The 23,401-nt window shown below is 44.1% G+C and overlaps 1 protein-coding gene across 20 annotated transcripts in view; it reads right to left on the bottom strand.

Annotated features, from left to right (window-relative positions):
• BLTP1 (bridge-like lipid transfer protein family member 1) overlaps positions 1-23,401 on the bottom strand; it is a 1,779,540-nt gene that overhangs the window by 1,511,570 nt on the left and 244,569 nt on the right. For all 20 annotated transcript variants that reach the window (XM_069242474.1, XM_069242454.1, XM_069242518.1 and 17 more), the window contains 2 exons: positions 20,126-20,204; positions 1,805-1,896 (listed from right to left, as the gene is read on the bottom strand). In XM_069242474.1, coding sequence (XP_069098575.1) covers positions 1,805-1,896; positions 20,126-20,204 — 171 coding nt within the window. The remainder of the gene's footprint in view (positions 1-1,804; positions 1,897-20,125; positions 20,205-23,401) is intronic.

The raw sequence follows: 23,401 nt of genomic DNA on the forward strand, positions 1-23,401 counted from the left end.
AGGGGGGGGCCTTCCTCTGTCACCTATGATGCTAGGTTACAGTGTATTGCAAACAACCCAAGTCCCCGGTGTGTTCAGTGTTTCAGCAGTGCACAGTTATACTCAATCTATATGGGGCCGGCGAAGGCTAGTAACAGTCTCTCACGGTGCACCACAGGTGCAGCAATGGCAACCAACTAACTTGCACTCTGCTCCCAATGTGCTTATTCTGGGAGCCCTCAGCCTGAGTAGCCCATTGTTAGCTGCTCTCACAGCAAAGCGCCCACATGACTCTTTCCGAGCCGAGCGGCTTAAGATGTTGCTGGACGGGGTTATGAGCAAAACACAGACACGGACCCAAAGTAGCCAGCCAGCTCAGCTCCGGCACCATTATCCTCTGACAATGCTGCACTCACCGCTCGTGGCACCGGTGCCTCGTTTGGGCGGCTTGTGTTAAGGTCCTGGGGCATCTCCTCAACTCATTCGGACTGTCACGCCTGATACCAGCAGTGACGCACTTAGAGGGCCTCCCAGTTCCTCACAGTCGCTCCACATGGTGAGTGTAAGCCATAGCCCCACCCCCGCCTGCATCTAGTCACCCGCTGCAGTTCGGTGTGGGCTTAGTTGGTAGCCTCCGATATCGCTTGCAGCGCCTCACCCCAAATTCGGTCAGCTTTGCAGCTCCAGGCCTAGTGGCGCCCACCTCAGTAGCAATAGCAGGGAACTATCACCGCAGCACCCCCAGCACTAGGGGCGGTGTTCACCACGGCACAGCACTCTTGATTCCGCTCTATATTCTGCTGGCTGTCGCCATTTTCCAGCAGGTTAAGCCCACATGGCATCTCAATCCCAGTGCACTTATCTGGCCCTATCAATGCCACGGACTCCACCTTTTTTGAACATCATATTCACCACCGAAGTATTGTAAATAATGTTCCCCTTCTTTAGAGGTCGGATGGCAGTCCAATGAGCAGATATTTGGGGGATTGGTGGTTCAGGCCGGCAGAGCTACACTAAGGTGCAGCCATCTTCTCATGGGCTCTCTAGTGCCCCCTGTTTTCCTAGCACTTTAAATCACTGCTCTACTTTCTTTCTGTGGCTTGAAGTATGTGGAATGAGGCACAGTTTAGGGTGACAGCCCTGTAACTGTAGACCTTCCTACTACCAGAGTGAAAAACTAGTATTTAGGGAACCATCTTGTGCACAGGTAAAGTTTTTAATGTCTTTGCATCTTATTGTCAAGCTAACCTTCAAGGGGATGAATCATTCATGAGAATGCCAACACAAATTGTGGACACTAATGCTATGGACATAATGCAGCATGCCCTACAGAAGGCAGCACAATACTTAGCTACTTTTATTTATCTTTTTTGTAAAACAGTTCAGGGGTGTATATTGTAACTAATAACCACAATTCAAAATCAACGAGCAGTAAAATCCACTACAATACATTGGAGAAAGTGCCAATTTAAGTGAAGAGAATTACACAGTACAAGAAACTGCATGGAAAAGGGACAGAAAGGTTTTCATGTAAAAAAAAAAAAAAAAAAAAAGCTAGAAAGGATTAATTTACTGAAAATAAGAGGCCTCACAGATCTGTACATTGAAAGATTATGAACTAAGATTTAGATGCTGCGTTACATTCTACAGAAAAAATAAATATTTGAGATGCACACACCTGGTTTCATTGCCAATATTTTTTGGTTTTGACTCGTTAACAGTTAATGGGACAAAGCATTAATAATGATCGACATGGGGAATAAAACAAACTGGATCAAACATTAATATAGAAACAATTTAAAGGACACTGAAAAGCAACACTTACTGCTAACATTTCAGCTTCAATCAATGTTCGGTACTGCATGCTACTCGTGGTATCAACATGTAAGAGCTGCCCTTTAATGGTTGGAGAGTAACCTAACATGAAAAAAAATAAACACGTAGGAAAATATTTCATCATTTTTTTCAGTATGATTGTTTGATCTAAACAAGCACCAAAGCATGAATTAAACATATCATACTCTCAAAATTACCAGGAGACTTTTCTTCAAATGAAGGTTCACATTCATATAAAAAAGACCTAGAAACAGCTCCTCAAAAACACTCTAAAAACCTGCTTAAACAATCAAAGTCTGGAGGTAATTCTCTTTCATAGCTCTTTGAAAGAGTGAACTTTCCAAACCAGGAAACATTTAGTGTGTTGTTTGCGTACCCTGTCTTGTTGAATGGATGAGATTTCCCGAGAGACTGAAATAGTGGAACAGAGAAATGTTTAGTGATGAAAGTGAGTGAGTGCACATGTGGTTCTCTGTGACTGGGTGCATACACAGAGTGATGCTCTGTTAAGATAGTGTGAATGTTGTCTCCTGGGCACATTTAGACCGGGATTTGTTTGTAGGTTGCCACGAAATCCACTCTGTAGTGAGATATAACCAAATGCTGGATTTTGCATGCAGTTCTCATTCCTCCCATAGTGTGAGAAGAGGGGCTACTGAGTTACTGTCAAACTCAAGTCTGTTGAATCATTGGGGTGCGCCTGATCTGGAAGATCCCATGATCTGGAAGATCCCATGAGGTTGCAAGTATTGGTCAAACAGTGAACTCTAAACTACATGGCACAGAAGTAATACTGAAGCTGGAAAAAAATATATTATTTTATATATATGTATATGTATATATATATATATATATATATATATATATATACACAGGGAGTGCAGAATTATTAGGCAAGTTGTATTTTTGAGGATTAATTTTATTATTGAACAACAACCATGTTCTCAATGAACCCAAAAAACTCATTAATATCAAAGCTGAATATTTTTGGAAGTAGTTTTTAGTTTGTTTTTAGTTTTAGCTATGTTAGGGGGATATCTGTGTGTGCAGGTGACTATTACTGTGCATAATTATTAGGCAACTCAACCAAAAAAAATATATACCCATTTCAATTATTTATTATTACCAGTGAAACCAATATAACATCTCAACATTCACAAATATACATTTCTGACATTCAAAAAAAAAAAAAAAAAAAAATCAGTGACCAATATAGCCACCTTTCTTTGCAAGGACACTCAAAAGCCTGCCATCCATGGATTCTGTCAGTGTTTTGATCTGTTCACCATCAACATTGCGTGCAGCAGCAACCACAGCCTCCCAGACACTGTTCAGAGAGGTGTACTGTTTTCCCTCCTTGTAAATCTCACATTTGATGATGGACCACAGGTTCTCAATGGGGTTCAGATCAGGTGAACAAGGAGGCCATGTCATTAGATTTCCTTCTTTTATACCCTTTCTTGCCAGCCACGCTGTGGAGTACTTGGACGCGTGTGATGGAGCATTGTCCTGCATGAAAATCATGTTTTTCTTGAAGGATGCAGACTTCTTCCTGTACCACTGCTTGAAGAAGGTGTCTTCCAGGAACTGGCAGTAGGACTGGGAGTTGAGCTTGACTCCATCCTCAACCCGAAAAGGCCCCACAAGCTCATCTTTGATGATACCAGCCCAAACCAGTACTCCACCTCCACCTTGCTGGCGTCTGAGTCGGACTGGAGCTCTCTGCCCTTTACCAATCCAGACACGGGCCCATCCATCTGGCCCATCAAGACTCACTCTCATTTCATCAGTCCATAAAACCTTAGAAAAATCAGTCTTGAGATATTTCTTGGCCCAGTCTTGACGTTTCAGCTTGTGTGTCTTGTTCAGTGGTGGTCGTCTTTCAGCCTTTCTTACCTTGGCCATGTCTCTGAGTATTGCACACCTTGTGCTTTTGGGCACTCCAGTGATGTTGCAGCTCTGAAATATGGCCAAACTGGTGGCAAGTGGCATCGTGGCAGCTGCACGCTTGACTTTTCTCAGTTCATGGGCAGTTATTTTGCGCCTTGGTTTTTCCACACGCTTCTTGCGACCCTGTTGACTATTTTGAATGAAACGCTTGATTGTTCGATGATCACGCTTCAGAAGCTTTGCAATTTTAAGAGTGCTGCATCCCTCTGCAAGATATCTCACTATTTTTGACTTTTCTAAACCTGTCACGTCCTTCTTTTGACCCATTTTGCCAAAGGAAAGGAAGTTGCCTAATAATTATGCACACCTGATATAGGGTGTTGATGTCATTAGACCACACCCCTTCTCATTACAGAGATGCACATCACCTAATATGCTTAATTGGTAGTAGGCTTTCGAGCCTATACAGCTTGGAGTAAGACAACATGCATAAAGAGGATGGTGTGGTCAAAATACTCATTTGCCTAATAATTCTGCACTCCCTGAATATAGTCACTTACCCAGTGTACATCTGTTCGTGGCTGCAGATTCACATGCTGTGCATATATTGCTATCTAGTTACAAGTTGTTTTTCTTCGAAGAAGCTTTTTCGAGTCACGAGATCGAGTGACTCCTTCTCTCGGTGATAGTGCGCATAGGCATAGAGTCCTCTGATAGACTGTTTTCCCGCAGGAGGGTAAAGTAAGGAGTGAAGGGTTGTATATGTACAAATATATAGTAAGTAAAGAAGATGTCCATACAATGTATATACATGTTTACATAATAAAGTACTACAACGGCTACGGGCTTCTGCAGCACTACATGCCACGAACAGATGTACACTGGGTAAGTGACATTTTCTGTTCGATGGCATGTGTAGCTGCAGATACATATGCTCTGCATAGACCGAAAAGCAGTTCCCTCCTAAGTAAGCGGTGGCTAGCCTCTAGGAGTTGGAGTATTTGAAATAGTGTTTTAAGCACTGCTTGACCAACATTTGCGTGTTGGCGAGATAGCACATCCGCACAGTAATGTTTGGTAAATGTGTGTGGTGTAGACCATGTGGCTGCTTACCTGTCATACGTATATTTCCTAAAAATACAATTGAAGCTCCTTTCTTTCTAGCAGAATGTGCTTTAGGAGTTACTAATAGTTGCTGTTTAGCTTTACTATCCATCTGGCTAATCCTTGTTTTGAAATAGTATTCCCTTTATGAGGCTGTTGAAAAGCCACAAAAGGGCGTTTCATTTTTCTAAATTCTTTTGTCCCGTCTATATAATACAGGAGAGCTCTTTTGAGATTAAGAGTGTCAAGAGCTCTTTCAGCAACTGAATCTGGCTGTGGAAAGAAGACTGGCAATTCCACTGACTGATTGATGTGAAATAGTGAAACCACTTTTGGTACAAATTCTGGATTTGTTCTAAGTACTATTTTGTGTTTGTGAATTTGGAAGAAAGGTTCTTCTAGAGTGAATGCTTGAATTTCACTTACTCTTCTTAAGGAAGTAATTGCTACCAGGAATACAACTTTCCATGAGAGAAACTGAAGAGCACAAGAATGTATAGGTTCAAATAGTGGACCCATAAGCCTTGTGAGCACAATGTTAAGATTCCAGACAGGAGCTGGTGGAGCTCTAGGTGGAATAACTCTTAAGGCCTTCCATAAAAGCTTTTATGGCAGGTATTCTAAACAGAGAATTATGCTGTCTGTTTTGGAGGTAAGCTGATATTGGTGTTTAATTTTAATAGATGAATACGCTAGATTTGCTTTTTGTAAGTGAAGCAAATAAACAATATCATGTATTGATGCTTTAAGTGGATCAATGTTTTTAGGTTGACAGTAATATACAAAATGTTTCCATTTAGCTGCATAGCACTGTTTAGTTGTAGGTTTGCATGCTTCTTTTAGAATGTCCATACAATCTAATGGGAGCTGTAAATATCTAAATTCTGTAACTTCAGGAGCCAAATCGCTAGGTTGAGTCTACTGGGATTGGGATGCCTAATTTGACCTTTGTTCTGAGTTAATAAGTATTGTCTGTTCGGAAGCTTGCAATGTGGTACTATAGACAGATCCAACAGTGTTGTGCACCAGTACTGACGTGCCCACGTGGGAGCTATGAGTATCATAATGAGGGAGGTGTGACAGATTTTGTTGACCAGAAATGGAATTAGTGGGAGAGGGGGAAAAGCGTAAGCAAATATCCCTGACCAATTGATCCATAGAGGATTGCCCTTCGATTGAGAGTGTGGGTATCTGGATGCGAAGTTTGGGCATTTTGCGTTTTTTCTGGTTGCGAAGAGATCTATGTTTGGTGTTCCCCACATGTGAAAGTATTATTGATGCTGCGTCCTGCTTAAGAGGTCTGCTAGTTGGTTGTGTATCCCTGGGATATCCTCTGCAAATAGTTTAATGCGATTGTGAAACGCTCATTTCCAAATTCTTTGTGCTAGAATGGACAATTGAGATGAATGCGTGCCCCCCTGTTTTTGCAGATAATACATTGTTGTCATGTTGCCTCTACTTATCAATACTGTTTTGTGTGTGATTTGTGGTTGGAATGCTTTGATTGCTAAGAACACTGCCAGCAATTCCAAGTGATTTATGTGGTAAGTCTTCTGGATTGAGTCCCATTCTCCCTGAATTGTAAGATTGTTGGGATGGGCTAACGCCCAACCTGTCACTGATGTATCGGTGGTGATTATGGTCTGAGGCACTAGGTCCTGAAATGGTCACCCCTTTGATAAGTTAGTGTGATTCCACCACTGCAGAGAGTTGTAAGTCTGGAAGGCCAACAACACTAGATCATGAAGTTGACCCTGTGCCTGAGACCATTGTTGAGAGACACATTTGTATGGGTCTCATGTTTAGATGTGCATTGGGACCTACTGATATGCATGTTGCCATCATTCCCAATAACTTCATGATAAATCTTTTTGTGTAAGTTTGATTGAATTGTAATTGGGATAGGAGAGTGTGGAACGCTTGAATTAGTTGTGAATTTGGGTAGGCTAATGCTAACTGAGTGTTCAGAATTGCTCCTAGATATGGTTGAATTTGTGCTGGCTGAAGGTGGGATTTGTGGTCATTGACTGTGAACCCTAGCTTCTGTAGGGTATCTATTGCATATTGTGTGTTGTTGACAAGTTTGAATGGTGCTGGCTTTTATGAGGCAGTCGTCTAGATAGGGGGAAGACATGTATGTACTGTCTTCTGAGGTACGTTGCAACCACTGCTAGACATTTTGTGAATACCCTTGGTGCGGTTGTTACTCCAAAGGGTAGCACTTTGAATTGATAGTGCTTGCCTGCTATCACAAACCTTAAGTACTTGCAGTGTACTGGATGGATAGGAATTTGGAAGTAACCATCTTTTAGATCTAATGCTGTCATGTAGTCTTGTTTTTGTAACAAGGGAATGACATCTTGTAGAGTGACCATGTGAAAATGCTCTGAGAAAATGTACTGATTGAGAGGTCTGAGATTGAGGATTGGTGTAGAGAATATACTCCTGCTCCTTGTTGGTGGATGGGAACTACCTCTATTACCCCTTTGAGTAGAAGATATTCTACCTCTTGTTTTAACAGAACAATGTGTTCTGGAGAAAGCCTGTGTGAACGAGGGGAAATGTTTGGTGGAGTGGAGATGAGTTCTAGGCAATAACCATTGTGGATAATTGACATTTCCCATTAATATGATGTTATCTGTTACCAATGATGATGGAAATATTGCTGTCTTCCTCCCACAAGAGATGTGTGCTGTGTGGGGATGCAGAGGAAGTCACTGCTTTGAAGAGGTGGAGACATCTCTTGCGGTAGTGGATTTGCCCCTAGATATGAAATTGTGTCGTCTATAGGAGCCCCTGAAAGATCCTCTGGAATAATATTGTTGCCCTGTTTTTGTTGGGTTGTAGAGGCCTCTGATGTCTGGGGGGTTTAAAACCTCCTCTGAACTGGGGCTTGCGAAAAGTACCCAAAAAGGTATTGTGTAAAGGGCATCCATGGCCTTTGCAGTATCTGAGTCTTTTTTTCATTTCTCAATGGTGGTATCCACCTCAGGTCCAAATAGTTGCTGTTTATTAAATGGCATATTGAGAACCGCTTGTTGTATTTCAGGTTTAAAACACGAAGACCACAACCAAGCATGCCTTCTGATCATGACACTAGTGTTTATTTCCCTCGCTGCAGTGTCAGCTGCATCTAGGGCAGACCTTATCTGATTGTTGGCAATCTCATCCCAATGTGCCCTATCATACCTGGCTAAAAGAGCTTGGGAACTGGCAATTCTCCATTGATTTGCAGCTTGAGTACCATCCTTTTGCCTGCTGCATCAAATGTGTGGCTTTCCTTATCAGGGGGAGGTGCATCTGCCGTGGACTGCCTGCTCTTTTTCTAGCTATACTAACTACAATGGAATCAGGTGGCAGTTGTTGTGATATAAAGACTGGATCAGATGGTGCTGCTTTATATTTTTTGTCCACCCTAGGTGTTAATACCCTTGCTTTTGCTGGCTCTTTAAAAATGTCGTCAGCATGTTTTAACAGGGTACATTATACAATGTGAGGGCATATCGGCATGAACAGATATCCCTGCTATGCCTTTGTCGACTCCTAGACATAGTAAGTGAACAGGAAAGCCATTTTTTGACACATGTGCTAGAAACTGGTCAATATGAGTTCCCCAGCTACATGATGGCTTCACTGAAACTAGTAATAAACCCTCACTGATTTCAGTGATGGATTTATTAATGCCTGCGCATAGAGGACACCTTAGAGGAACCCCCTAAAAACCTAACCAACTGCTAGTGTGTTGACTGACTGGTCTGAACCAGCACAGCCACCCTAGACAGATTTCTGACCTCATCAGGTGAGAGTCGGCACTCTCGGAAGCCAGGAACAAAAGCCTGCTCTGGGTGGGGGTGTTATTACCTCTTCCAGGTAGGATGGGCATTCTAGGGTGGGAAGCTTCAAAAGACCAGCCGACTTTGTTATGCGACCCAGGTCTCTCCAGATGACAGAGAAGACCATCCCCCTGTCCTGACTCCACTTCTTGGTGGCAAGACAAGGGGGAAAATTTGTAAGATTAGGGGGTGTGTCCACATCATGCCATTCCCACCCCTAAGGTGGATCAGCTGATGTGGTCACCACTTTTTGAATTCCTCCATCTTGTTTTGGACAGAATTAGTATTGTAGGGTCAGGGGTATGCCCACTTCCCAGTGGAAGTGGACAAAGAGGGTGTATTCAACCTAAAGGTAAGCAACCCATTGACTGCTACCTGCCACTCCCTCTAATGCCCCTAAATTCAGCATTTAGGTGGCACCCCTGAATCCAAGAACTCCGATTCAACAGATCAAGAGAAGAAGGATGAAGAAGAGTCACTGCCTGGCGAGAACAGCAGAAGAGCTGTGGACTTTTGGCGTGAAACGCTGCCTGCTCGCAACTCTCGACAGTCGCAGCAGGATGACTCGTCTTGCAAAGCTGGAGAACTACCAAAGACTCAGGTAGCCTACCAGCACCTCAAAAATTGCTGCCAGTCTCCCCTGAAGTTGAGGAGCTACTTCCCTCCAGACCACAGGCACTGAAAAGAAGAATCTGGTCCACTGTCGTCCAGCTCACTGGCCCAACCGACGCCACAGAGGAAGACCAGGAGAAGGTATTTGTGCCCTGGAGGACCAGGTCTGTCTCTCCACGAAGTGTGAAGACACCAGGACCAACCCGAGCCGTGCAGTGCCAGCCCCTGGGGTACTGGATGCCGGCACAAACAGTGAGAGTCCATTCCGGATTCCCACTGCATCAGGACCCAGCAGCCGCTGAGGGACGTCAGAACCACTGAGATCCACTTTGTGAGACCGAACAGTCTTGATTTTGCCCCTGCCAGCTCTAGGAACATCTTTGCGCACCAGCCCAGTCAGTCAGTCAGCCTTACCGCTCTGCACCTGGGCAGCCCAGTTCAGGAACTGAAGAATCAGCTGTGCCCCCTTGCTCTAAGACCTCTTGCGACCCAAGCCTCCATTTGGGAGCTCTCCGACTCGTCCCCAAGTCCCCCTGTGCAGCCTATTTCCAGATGGTCCCCCCTTCACCATAGCGCTACCACAACCTCACCAGTACCCTGCTCACGGTGAAATCTGGGTGCCTACCAACAAACTGTTGGTAGAGCTTAACCCCCTAAAACCAACTGTAACTATTTTTATGCAACACTGACTTTTCCTTCCATAGGACTTAACTGCTCGCCTAGACTACCACAAAAGAGAGCTTAGTATTATCAACCAATTGGGAACCTACTGCACTGCACAGTGTACTTCTTTTAGTGCATCATATAGAGAGCCAACTTCCTACACTGGTGGACCAACAGTGGGGTCTTTGACTTTGCGTTTGCTGATACCACTTGGTCAGTAAGTGACTTCATGAGTAAATCCAAAATTGCCTTTTAGTAAAATTGCATTTTTGTGGTTTGGAATTTTTTTCTAAATTCTTAAAATCAATGCTAGGGCCTTGGTAAAGTCCCTGTAGTTTTAGAATAAAAAAAAAAAAACTGCCTATAATTAGGACTGCAAAACTTGTTAAAATTGTTTCTAGCTCCAAAAAGGTCCCAACATTTGTAAAATAATGATCACCTCAGAGGATGTGGCTAAGGATCTCGGCCTTACCTGCAGCTGAGCATCCTCTGTAAAGGGTACAAAATCAAAACTGGCTTAAACCCTACCACAGCAATGCTTAGGAAGCTATTGGCAGAGCATGAGCAGGCCCACCCTATGGATGAGGCCACCGACCCTGAAGACCAGGTTGGAGAGAGTGAGGAGAAAGATTCCAATCTCCCTCCTACTCGAAGAAGAGGTAGTGGATCCTGCACCCAGCAGTGCACACAAAGTACTGAGGGCACCTTCCTCTAGCCAGGATGGCTCAGGATGCTCGAAGCACAGTGATGAAGTCTCCAAGGAGGAGGCCCATCTTGAAAGATAGGTCCATAGAACAGCCATGGAAGATAGGGTACTGGCCATAGAAAGGAAAAAGCAGAATGGGTTTAGCACCTATGAATGACGGCAGTAATATAATACCTAGGTACAGAGTAGGAACTTCTGATCCTAAAATCCACAAAGGGACTGTCCCCGAATAAGAGGACAGTGATGATATTATCAAGTGGTTCATTGCCTTTGAGAAGGCCTGTGCAATGAGAAAAGTTAGTGAAAAGTATTGGGGAGCTCTTCTTTGTGAACTGTTCTCAGTAAAGTGTAGGAATAGGATTCTGACACTGAATGAGGAAGATGTGGTGTCCTATGACTTCATGAAGGCTACCCTAATTGAGGGCTTTGGACTTACCACTGAAGAGTACAGAATCAAGTTCAGGGAGACAAAAAAAAAATCAGAATCAGCCGTGGGTTGATTTGGTAGACTTTTCAGTAAAGACAGTAGGTGGCTCGTTAAAAAGGAGCAATGTGCATGAATATGATGGGCTTTATGATTTAATTATGAAAGTCGATCTGTTTAGTAATTGTGTTCAAGTGAAGTTACATCAGTACTTGGCAGACCTAGGTGGGCTTTCTCCTCATGAGTTGGGGAAGAAGGCAGACCACTTGGTCAAGACAATGGTAACAAAAACTACCACTGGTGCAAGAGACCACAAAAAGGAGGACAAAATGCCCCAAAGAAAGTCTTTTAAGGCCCCCAAAACCTGATCAAAAGGGTTGGCCACAAGACTCTTCCCAGTCCAAGGGTGGGTACAAGGGGAAGAACTGGGATTCCAAAAGGCTTGGTGCCATGACTGAAAAGTCTGTGGACATCGAACTGGCGGCACTACCTTTCCCAACAAAAACAATGCCTCTACTGAACCTGCAGTAAATGCAGGGATAAGTCTCCAGATGGGATTCCAAGTGGGTCCTCACCGTGTCAGTGAACCCACTGAGGCAACTCTAGTTTCAGAGGGTGGGGTAGATGTATCTGCATTTACAGTCTGGCCCAGTAATCTGGAGAGATATAGATAACAGCCACATATCGATGGGGTTAGAGATGAAGCACTGAGGAACATTGGTGACTCTCACCATGGGGACTGAGCAACTGGTTTCCTCAGACCAATACGTGACTGGTGAGACATACAGTCCTCAACCCTGATAATCAGGCTAAGGTGCATCCCATGTCAATGGTATCCTTAGAATGGGGAGGGGTTACTGGCCAAAAGAAGGAGGTGCTATCTCCTGGAATTCCTGTACAATGTCTGCTAAACAATGATCTGGAGTCTTCAGCATGGGTAGAGGTCGAAAGAAAGACCCATGCAGTTACGCTGGGTGTACTTGAATGGGTGTGTGTAAAACCAAAAGCACAGTGCAGAGCCCAGGGTGAAAAAGTAGAGTTGGAGCCAGTGATATTGGCCCAGCCTACCAAAAGAAAGGGCAAGAAGACTGGGAAACCAGCTTCTGAGCAGATACCAGATCAGGACTCCTCTCCTCAGGGTGAAGACCAGTCAGCTCCAGAGGGAACTGAACCCCAGGAGTCTGGGCCTTACACGGAGGAACTGCTGGACCTAAGGGGACCCTCTAGGGAAGTTCTGTGCTACGGGAAGAGGACCTGTCCCACTGTTGAAAGCCTGCAACAGCAAGCTGCTGATAAGGAAGAGATACGTCAGTGGCTCCCACAGAACCTATTGGGAAGAGGGACTCCTTTACACTGAGGCAAGAGACCCCAAACCTGGTGCCATGAGGAGAGTGGTAAGGCCTTAGCAGTTTAGAGATTTTCTCCTCACATTGGCCCATGACATCCCCCCCTGGCTGGGCATCTTGACCAGGCTAAAACTTGGAGTAGTTTGGTAAACCCCTTTTACTGGCCAGGTAGGTCCCAGAAGGTGTAGAAGTTGTGTAACTCCTGTGCCACCTGTCAGGCCAGTGGCTAGACAGGTGCCCACCCAAAGGCCCCTCTTAGTTCCACTACCAGCAGTTGGGGGTCCCATTGAAAGGGTGGTGTTTGACATTGTCGGTCCCCTTGACACTCCAACTGCATCAGCAAACACATTTATATGGCTTGTGGCGGCTCATGCAACCAGGTATCCTGAAGCAATTCCCCCGAGGACTACTCCTGCCCCTGCAGTAGCTAGGGCCCTCATTGGTATCTTTCCCACAGTGGGCTTTCCAATGGATGTGGTGTCGGACAGAGGTACAAATTTCATGTCTGGTTACCTGAAACACATGTGTGCTAAAAGTGATGTGACCGATAAGTTCACTACCCCATATCACACACAAATCAATGGCCTTGTTGAAAGATTCAACAAGACATTGAAAGATATGATTGGTGGACTCCCTGAAAAACTCATAAGGAGATGGGATGTCTTACTTCTATGCCTACTTTTTGCTTACAGTAAAGTGATGCAGAAGGGAGTAGGGTTTTCCCGCTTTGAACTTCTGTGAAGGGACCATTATGCATTGTGAAAGGAGGATGGGAGAGGACTCTCAATGAACTCAAACAAGATATTGTGCACTATGTGCTTGGCTTTCACTCTTGAATGGCTGAGTACATGTAAAAAGCATTCAAAAACTTTGAGGCCAGCCAAGAGCTCCAGAAGCTCTGGTATGACCAAAAGGCTGTGCTGGAGGAGTTCCAACCAGGGCAGAAAGTGTGGGTTTTGGAGCTTGTAGCTTGTAGGGCTCTCCAGGACAAATGGAATGGGCCCTACCCTATCCTAGAAAGGAAAAGGGAAGTCATCTACCTGGTCAACATAGGCTCTGCCAGGAACCCCAAGAGAGTCATCCATCTCAATCACCCTTAACCCGATCATGACAAGGCTGAGATGACCATGCTCATGTTCACTGATAAAGATAAAAAAGCAGAGAGTGAAGCTCTTTCTGACCTCCTCTTCAACAACCCTAAGGATGGCTTAGTATAAGGTGTGGTCTTTTCAAACACCCTCACTGACCAACAGCAGGCTGACTACATGACTACAGGCAAGTCCTGCATCAGTATGCTGAGCTCTTCTACTTGGCCCCTGGTCAGACCAACTGGTGTACACATGATATAGACACTGGGGGCAGCCTACTTGTCAAAAATAAAATCTACAGGCACTATTATCATTGCAGACAGCATCAAAGCTGAAATAAGCAAGATGCTGGAATTGGGAGTCATTGAACACTCAGAGTCCCTGGCCCAGCCCAGTTGTCTTAGCCCCCAAACCTATCACCCAGTATGGAAAAAAAGATAAAACAGATGCACACTCAATTCCTAGAGATGACAATTTAATTGACAGGATAGGGACAGCCAAATATCTCAGTACTTGCGATCTCACGTCAGGGTACTGGCAGATATGTCTGCCCCCGGGAGAAAAAGAAAGATCAGCATTCTTGACCGCAGATGGGCAGTAGCAGTTTACTGTTATGCCTTTTTAACTAAAGAATGCCCCTGCAAACTTCCTACTGCTGTCTTTGGCTCCACCTGGTAGAATCACCTGATGCACCTTGGCAAGGTCCTCAAGGCTCTAAAGAGTGCCGGCCTCACTATCAAGGCAAGCAAGTGTCAGATAAGGTAGGGTCAGGTTGTATACTTGAGCCACCTTGTTGATGGAGGCCAAGTTCAACCACTAAAACCCAAGATCCGGACATTTCTGGACTGGGAAGCTCCAACCACCCAGACTCAAGTCAGGGCATTCCTTGGCTTGACTGAGTTGTACAGGAGGTTTGTGATGGGTATGGCACTATCGTGCCCCCCGTAGTATCCGCCCACCCGCCCACAGAACTCACCTCCAAGAAGATGCCAAAGATAGTGAACTGGACAGTGAGCTGTCAAAAGCCTTTTCGCATTGTGAAGGAAGCAATGTGCTCAGCAAAGGTTCTAGAAGCTCTAGATTATGCAAAGCAGTTCATAGTGCAGACAGATGCTTCTGAAGATGGGATAGGAGCAGTCCTATCCCAAATCAGTCATGACCAACCTGTTGCTTTCATTAGCAGGAGGTTACTCCCCAGAAAGCAGCGCTGGAGTGCCATTGATAGGGAAGCCTTTGCTGTGGTCTGGTCCCTGAAGAATTTGAGGCCATACTTGTTTGGCTCACTTCCTTGTTCAAGCTGACCAAAAGCCTTTCAGCTGGCTGATGTAAATGAAAGGTGAAAACCTCAAACTGTTGAGGTGGTTCATCTCCCTAAAGAGAATGGACTTCACAGTAGAACACTGACATGGGACTGACCACGCCAATGCACATGGGCTTTCTAGATTTTTCCACTTGGAAGATGAAGAGTCTTGGCAAAGGTTAGTTCCATCCTCTTTTTTTGGGGGGGAGGGGGAGTCCCCACGTTTGGCCTGCTAACCAGGTCACCAGTGCAGATATGTTTCCCAAAACCGTACAGTTGTTTTCCCCAAATGGCAAAACCTTTAGCACCCTCTGTTAGTCCCTAGTAAATGGTACCCTTGGTACCTAGGGCCTGAGGTACTAAAGAAGGTTGCAACGGCTGCAGCACCAATTGTGCCACCCTCAGCGACCCATCAACAACTGCACACAGTGTTGCCTTCGCAGGCTGCGTGTCCTGGTGCAGAGAAAAGTGAAAATACGATGTGTCACACATCCCTGTGTACCAGGTCCCCTACCACTGCATATTATACTTGCAAGTCACCCCTACAGAACCCTTTCCAGCCATAAGGCTGGGGGCATTATGAGCAGATATGCCCCTGCTATGTCTTTGTCAATTTCTAGACATAGTAAGTAAAAAGGGCAGCCATTCCGGATACACGTGCTGGGAAGTGGTCAATACAAGTTCCCCAGCAACAAGATGGCTTTACTGAAACTAGGGATGTTTGGTATCAAACATCTTGTATTATTATTTAAAAAAAAAAAAAAAAAAAACCTTCCCTGATTCCAGGGATGGTTTTTATTAATATAAGTGGCACCTTAGAGGTACCCCCTGAAAACCTGACTGATTGGTCTGAACCAGCACAGCCACCCTAGGCAGGTTTCTGACCTCCTGAGGTGAGAGTCAGAGCTCTTGGAAGCCAGGAGACACGCACTCAAAGAATAAATTCAAGACCAATTTAGAAATATATGTTTCAAATCCAAGAACTTCGTAATCAGGTAAAAGACTCTTAAGGATAAATATTTGCAGTTTAAAAAATAGACTATTTTTTAGTGTTCTCTCAATGGTATCCTATGGAGGAAAACAATGTTTAGCAAACACAGGGTTAACAATGACTTAGAAAGCCAATCACAAGGAGTTAAGTTAAGTACTGGGCATTGATCAGAACCACATCAACAGGTCACACTGGGTGGCACTGGGACGTCTGGGTGCCGAGGTGCAATAAGGCGTTGGGTGCCCAATGGTTTCCTATGGGAGGTTGGTCCTCGTGAAGACAGTCTGCAGGCTCTGGCTAGGAAGGCAGTCAGGGACAATAAACAGGTAGGTAGTAGACATAAGGGGCTCTGGATGTGGATGCACCTTTGGTCCTTTTCCCCTATGCAAAAGGGGTGATGAGTGCAGGGGTGTCTTTAGGCATCAGGTTTTCACGTCCAGGAGCACTCGCGGTCAGGGAGTCCTGTCTGTTGCGGCAGCAGATGATGCTGGAAAGTCCATCAGGGGTGGACTCTAGCTCTTAGGAGCCAAGGGACATGGCTAACACTGGTGACACACCCCAGCTGGGATCAGGGGTCACGGGTGCAGTGGTTGCTGGAGCAGTTGGATTTTCTCTCTCCACAAGCCTGTGGGACAGGGGGGCGGTGTGCAGAAGTTGCAGCCGTCTTAGGTGAGTCCAAGATGGCAAAACCACACTGGACTTGGTCTCTGGGCAGCTGGGAACCCTCCTTGGCAGTCGTTTGGCTCGCCTTGGTTCATGGACATCGGGTGCAGTGGTCACTTCTGGTGTCAGGTTTCTGGGGTTCAAGCAGCTGCAGAGTACTTTCCTTGGAGTTTCTTGTTGAAGGGCAAGTCCTGTGCCCAAAGGAGTCTTAAGTCTTTATTGAAGGCTGGACAAGTTGGCTTTTTGTGCAGAATCCTTTGGAGGTCAGCAGGCAGGCCAGTGGGGCTGGTTCCAGGTCAGCTGCTGCTTCTTCTCCTCTTCCGCAGTTGCAACTCTTCTTTGTCCAGGTCTTCTTAGGTTGTCGAAATCTGAGTTCTAGAGTTTAGGGGGGGCCACCTAAATACTCAATTTAGGGGTGTTATAGGGAGTGCTGGGCTGACCACCTTTACGGTGACTACACCCTTCTTATGATCACTTTCGCTGGGAAAGTTGGCATAACCATAACCCTATTGGCTTAATTCCTTCCAAACAAGGTGGATAAATTTAAAAAGTAGTGTCCACTTCAGGTCGCATACTTTAGGAGTGGGACTGGCATGAAGTGGGCACTCCTATTAACTAATTCTCCAACCTGAGCTACTACCAAAATGGAGGTCAAGACGGGGAGGAGGGAGTTGGTCATCTCCACCATTTGGAGAGACCTGGGTTGCATTACAAAAGGGGCAAGGCCTTTGAATCTCCCCTCCCTGGAATGTCCATCCTGTTTGAAAGAGGAGGCCACACCTCTGCCTAGTGCAGGCTTTTGTCTCAGGCCCTCCAGAGTGCTGGCTCTCATCTTGGGGGCCATAAATGCATCTGATGGCTGAACTGGTCAGTACCAGTCAGTCAACACACTAGTAGTTTTCAGGGGGTACCTCTAAGGTGCCCTGTAAGTACATGTATTAATAAATCCATCATTGGGGTCGCTGAGGGATTATTATTCTGAGATGTTTGATACCAAACATCCCAGGATTCAGAAAAGTCATCATGTAGCTGGGGAACTCATAATGATCAGTGTCCAGCACATGCATTTAAAATGGTTTCCCTGTGCACTTTCTACATCTCAGAATTGACAAAGACATAGCAGGGGCATATCTGCTCATGCGTATATGCCCTCACATGTGCCTAGATGCACCCTGCCTTAGGGGTGACTTACACCTGGCACATGAAGTGGTAGGGGACCTGCCACACAGGGGTGTCTGACTGGTTGTGTTTACAATTTAGCCTGCACCAAAACACAGCCTGCAATTGCAGCACTTGTGAGTTTGGTGGGGGATCTCTGGGGGTGGCACAATTGGTGCTGCAGCCTACAGAGACCCTCCTTAGTACCCCAGGACCTACGTGCCAGCGGAACTATTCACTAGGAACTTAGTGGTTTGTCAACGGTGCAAAACAACTGTGCAGTTTTGGGGTAAAAGATCTGCCACTGGGGGCCTGGTTTGTAGGGACCCAGTGCACAAACAGTCAAAGCTACATCAGAAACCAGGCAAAAAGTGGGGGCTAACCATGTCAAAAAGGGTGCTTTGCTACAGTAGTGCATATAATCTTCCAACAGACATCCCTCCCCAGATGATCAAAGGTGCTCCTATCAACAATGACTCAGTATTTATGGACCAACAAACCTTTTAAGATTTAGAACAAGTACCAAGAAGGGCTATCAGTCCCAGTCTTCAAAAAGTACATGCTAGCAGCCAAAAATATTTTTTGGAATGGCCTTTGAATTAAGATGCAAAAGCCTGGAAGGATTTATAAAAAGTATGTTGCAACCCCTCTGTTCTATCTCCCCTAGACCGCAGCTAAATACCTCCACTGGAACTCCGTCTTGTTGAGGCCATTAAGTTATTGGAGGATTACTTATAAAAATGTATACTATAAATACATTTTAAAAAAGAAAACAAAAAACAAATTGTGTTCCTATCCCTTCCAAAGACTTAATCGTCTACAGTCCATATTTCATGCAGGCAAATAATGCTCACTAAGTGAACTAGTTCAACTTTTTTGTATATCTTTATTTGTAAAAATATATAATCAGTTATTACAGTAACAATTTACTGGCTTATGGACCTCGAAAAAAGCAGCAAACCCCACCAACAGTAGACTAAGTCAACTTCAGGCTGAAATCCCCTTTCTCTTCCCTAAATTTGAAATGTTTGAAGCCGCCTTCAGCTTACCCTAAACAGAATGGCATGGTCATGTCCAGCTCAATCACTGGATAGCACAGATATCAGTTCAAGGGCCTTAACATCATCTACAATTCGGCTTACTGAACCTCATATTCCAATGGTGCTTTTCTGTATTTATGCTTTACTGATTTCCTCTAAGCCTCAATACATCTGTTAATGGGAACACAATAGGTGTAAGGATGTCCTGGACAAAATCTGGATCTGGTCTCAAAAGCATCTAAATGCATTAAATCGAAGAGGAATAGTTGCAAACTCTTGCAAATATATTACTTGCATCTTGATAAGCTAGGCAAAAGCTAGCCTGACTCCACACTAGACTGCTGGGTGACGTTAGCCTCTGTTAGGTGACATGCCACACAAATGGTAGTCTTGCAAACTTTTGGCGAGAGTTACTTTTGCACATTAATGCTACCACTAACTTTCAAGTTTTATCAGATCCATTGGTTGTCCTTTTGGGGGCCCCTACTTCAAATGATTTCTATACTTTTCCTTTCCTACTAGCATGCCGCTATCCGGGGTGCTTGGGGACGTCCATGAGCCCAGACCACTGCTGATGGAGAGTGGATATGGTAGGATTTGACAACCATGGAAAAGATTACTAAAAGTGTGTGGTATACAACTGACCAGTCCACCAAAGCCTAGCCTTCACAGCCTTTCAAACTGAAATTCTCTGAATACAGATATATGAAATGTAATGTTTAGTTTTCTCCTTACTGGCTAACCTGCCTTCTTAAATTTATGTTAAATTTTTTAACTGATCATGCTGCATTTAAGTTCACTATTAGGATTTCCAGGCCTGTTTGGGTGTGTTTACAGCAAGTCATACTTTTGGCTGTTTTGATGCAGGGTTAGGCATGTTTCCAGACCATCATATGAAAGAGGGTGGTGTTTCCACATAAGCTGGTGTTTTGTTGCCATGCCCCCAGTATCCTTGCTGATAATGGTGGCAATGCTAATCTTTTGAATTACCTGCATGGATGTTGCTATGTGACATTTTGCAATAGAGAGTTATGTTTTCTCCAATTTGAACCTCAAAAGATTTAAATTGAGAAAATGGGAACTCTAAGCATGCACCAATCAATTACTCAAACATGAGGCTTTTGAGCCTAGTTTGCTCAGAGCCAGCAACTCCATCTGGCATAATCAAGGTACTTCTTTATCTATAAAAGATGTGAATAAATGCTGAAGTGGCATTCATTAAGCCAAAAGTAAAATGATTAACTAAAACATTATTTACAATTGTATGGCTACAAATACTAACAATATGGGAAAAGACAGTGAAAATAATTGCTGCATACATAACGGGATAAGTTAAAATGAACATGTGAGAAATCACCATTGTTGTAGGCTGGGCAAACATGTTTGGGTAGAATGTCCCCCACTACAAGGAGAAAATTCTGAACGATGAAGTTGATGATAAATGCTTCTTTTTCAAATATAATTACAGGAACTTTAAAACTCATATTCTTACCGTTTTCACTGACTGTCATAGGAATGTTAACTTCTAAATAGGATCCAGCGCCAACATTCACATGTACAGCATTGGTTTCCTGCAGAACAAAACAAAGACAATCACATTAACCCTCATTCTGTGGCATTCTAATGAAGATATCAGCTGCACTTACTACCCAAGCACTGAAAGGTACACTGTACTAAAACCCTAAAGATACCTGATTGTGTGAATTTCAGTTTGGATTGGAGGCAGTTTTTGTAAAAATTACACGTAGAATTTAAAAAATGAAGATGTGGAAAACATGTATCACTGGATTACCATTGGACAAGCAAAGTTGTGAAAGTTATGATTTATAATTGTACCCCAGAAAATGAATAATGGCTTTTACAAGTGGATTGAACTCACTAGAAACATTAAAAATCAAGGTGATGCACTTGATAATGCGTCCCTTTATGTCTAATTTATATACTCTGGGACTCGTTTTAGGCCAATGAATCTTTCGACCCTGATTGAAGACACCTTAGGACGAGATAGCTAATCAACATGTCATCGATAACGTCATCAATATTTACCATAACAAGACAAATCACATTAGTCAAAGACATTAATAAAACTCAAGAAACCTCCATGACCTTTCAGTCATGAATAACCACACCAGTTTAGTATGGTTTTGTGATGTTTATTCCCTATTGATTACAATTCTACTAGCAAGTTTATTAATCTCAAAAACAAGAAACACATTAGCATTGTCACAATATGACAATACTGATAAGATTTCATCAAAGCAAGGATCACAAATATTAGAACATAGCACAAAGTCAACATAGGTTATCCTTAGCAGAGTAACATTGGCGCATTATTCAACAAAGCATAGATTCAGTCATTTGTCTATTTGCGTCTGTTTAATGAACCCCTTAACTAACCTCGAATTAGCATTGGCATGTTGGGCTTCATGCAAAACAATTTAGCAACACCAATTTAGAAAACATCTAACTATGGTCTCTGTCAAAAGAAGCAGTTGGTACCTAGAAAGGAAAAGCAAACAGACAATCACAATTGCATTGTCATATAGTTACCCTCCGTATTGGGTCAGCATACAGATTCAGTCTTCATCCTCAGGACATCAGTTGATTCGCCATCAGCCAGGAATTCAGCAAGTTGGGTAAAAAGGGTAAAAGGGTACTTCCCGCATATGGAGGTAGAGTATAAACGGGCAATATAAGGGCAAGGATGGTTTGAAGAACCAAACAGCAAAGTCTCTATGCAGAGTGACAAAGTGTCTGGGTCATAGCAATTCGCAATAGCATTTCCCCTCTCCTAGTCTAATCTACATCCTTGTGTCAAGGGTTTTTATCCCTTTTCTGTTGTACAGTCCCCTAATTCTTGATTGGTTGGGGTTGGCACCCCACTATCTCCATCCAATGAGTTTCCAATGAGTTCATCAAATTTGTCACCCCATAACAGTTCTCACGTAGTTTTTTGGTCCTTATGATTGACGTCTCCAGCGGGTAGAATGTCTGGTATGATTTCATACTCTTGTGGTCCTTTGCGCATCTTCAGTCAGTGGCTCCATTGTCTGTACCGGTTCAGGCGACCTTGTACCTGCGACTAGTCTACACTGTTGCATTCAGAAAGAATGTTTCCTTGAGCAAGTTGAATTTCATGAGAACGGATCTAATACAGTTACATTCATCTTCTAGCTTTTGGAAAAATACGAGTTCATGTTCTTCAGCTAGTCAGCACACTGTATGTTAGAAAAACACATTTAATATGAAACCGGGCAGCTAGGCCTCAACTCATGCTAACTAAGGCCTAATGTTTTATTAGCAGAACTTTATCATATATCCTTAAAATTTAGTGTAAAACCATACATTAGCATATTAATTCTACATCATTAGTCAGTTTGATTAATCATTGGATACATTGGTGGCCACATTTCAAGCACGCGTTTAGCAAAATACATTAATACATTTTCTATGCGGTATTATTACGCATTAGTTCATAAACATTTCATGTTAATATTGATTATATAAGCTACGCTCTCTCACACCAATTCAAAGATATACACTGAAATGTACTTGATCTTTTATCAATGGATACTTACACATCTTGTCATCAAGATTCTACACCTACTGAACAGTTTCCCAGTGCCAGCGTTCTTTCCGTAAAACAAAGTATAAGGCCTGATTGTACACAATTGGCACACACGCTAGAACCTCTGTAAGTCTCTAGTAAATGGTACCCCTGGTACCTAGGGCCTGGATACTAGAGAGGATCCCCAAGGGTTTCAGCATGTAATGTACCACCCTAAGGGACCCCCTAAAAATTGCTCACAGCCTGCCATCGCAGACTGCATGTCATGGTGCAAATTATGAGTGAAAACATGACATGGCACAAACATTGTGTGCCATGCACCAGTCGCTGCATCTAAATATATGTATGTCACACCTACAGCAGGCCTTCGAGCATTAAGGCAAGGTGCACTATATTTGATGTGAGGATATATCTGCATGGGCAGATATGCCCCTGTGATGTCTAATTCATTTACTTAGACACTGCAAGAGAACAGGGAAGCCATCTCAAGGTATGTATTGGGCAATGGCCAACACGGGTTACCCAGCTACATAACATGGTCACTAAAATCTATGGTGTTTGTTATCAAACACCTCATCTGATGTCAGACTTGGATTTACTAGGACATGCACCCAGAAGGCACCTTAGAGATGCCGGCTGAAACCTATTAGTCCTCTAGTGTGCTGGCTGACTGGTATCGACAAGCCTGCCACCACAGACGTGTTTCTGACCTCCTGGAGGTGAGCGCCCAGGCTCTCAGAGGCCAAAACATAATGCCTGCTCCAGAGGAAGGTGTTATCACCTCACCTCCTCCAGAAAAATGGCTATTGAATCTGCATACTAAGGTGAGGGACTTTAAAGACCCTGCCACCTTTGGTATGCGACCCCCAGCTTCTCCCTGACCTGCAAGATCCACCTCCTGCCCTGAGGCCTATTTGGCACCAGGACAGGCAGGAAATGTGTTATGCAGGTAGGGGTGATGCACTGCGAGGCTAGTCACATCCCTAAGGTGGGCAGCCTCAGGTGCTCCACGAAAGAAGGGATCTACTATCTTATTTTTGGTGGAACTAGGAACTCTGGGTCATGGTTATGCCCACTTCCCTCAGCAAGTGGTCATATATGGGGTGTAGTCATCCCAGAGGTAAGAAGCCCATTGGCTACTACCCTACATCCCTCTAAATGCCCTTAAATTCAGTGTTTAGGTGACCCTCGGACACAGAT

This window comes from Pleurodeles waltl, chromosome 1_2, assembly GCF_031143425.1.
Source record: "Pleurodeles waltl isolate 20211129_DDA chromosome 1_2, aPleWal1.hap1.20221129, whole genome shotgun sequence".
In the NCBI taxonomy this organism is placed as follows: Eukaryota; Metazoa; Chordata; class Amphibia; order Caudata; family Salamandridae; genus Pleurodeles; species Pleurodeles waltl.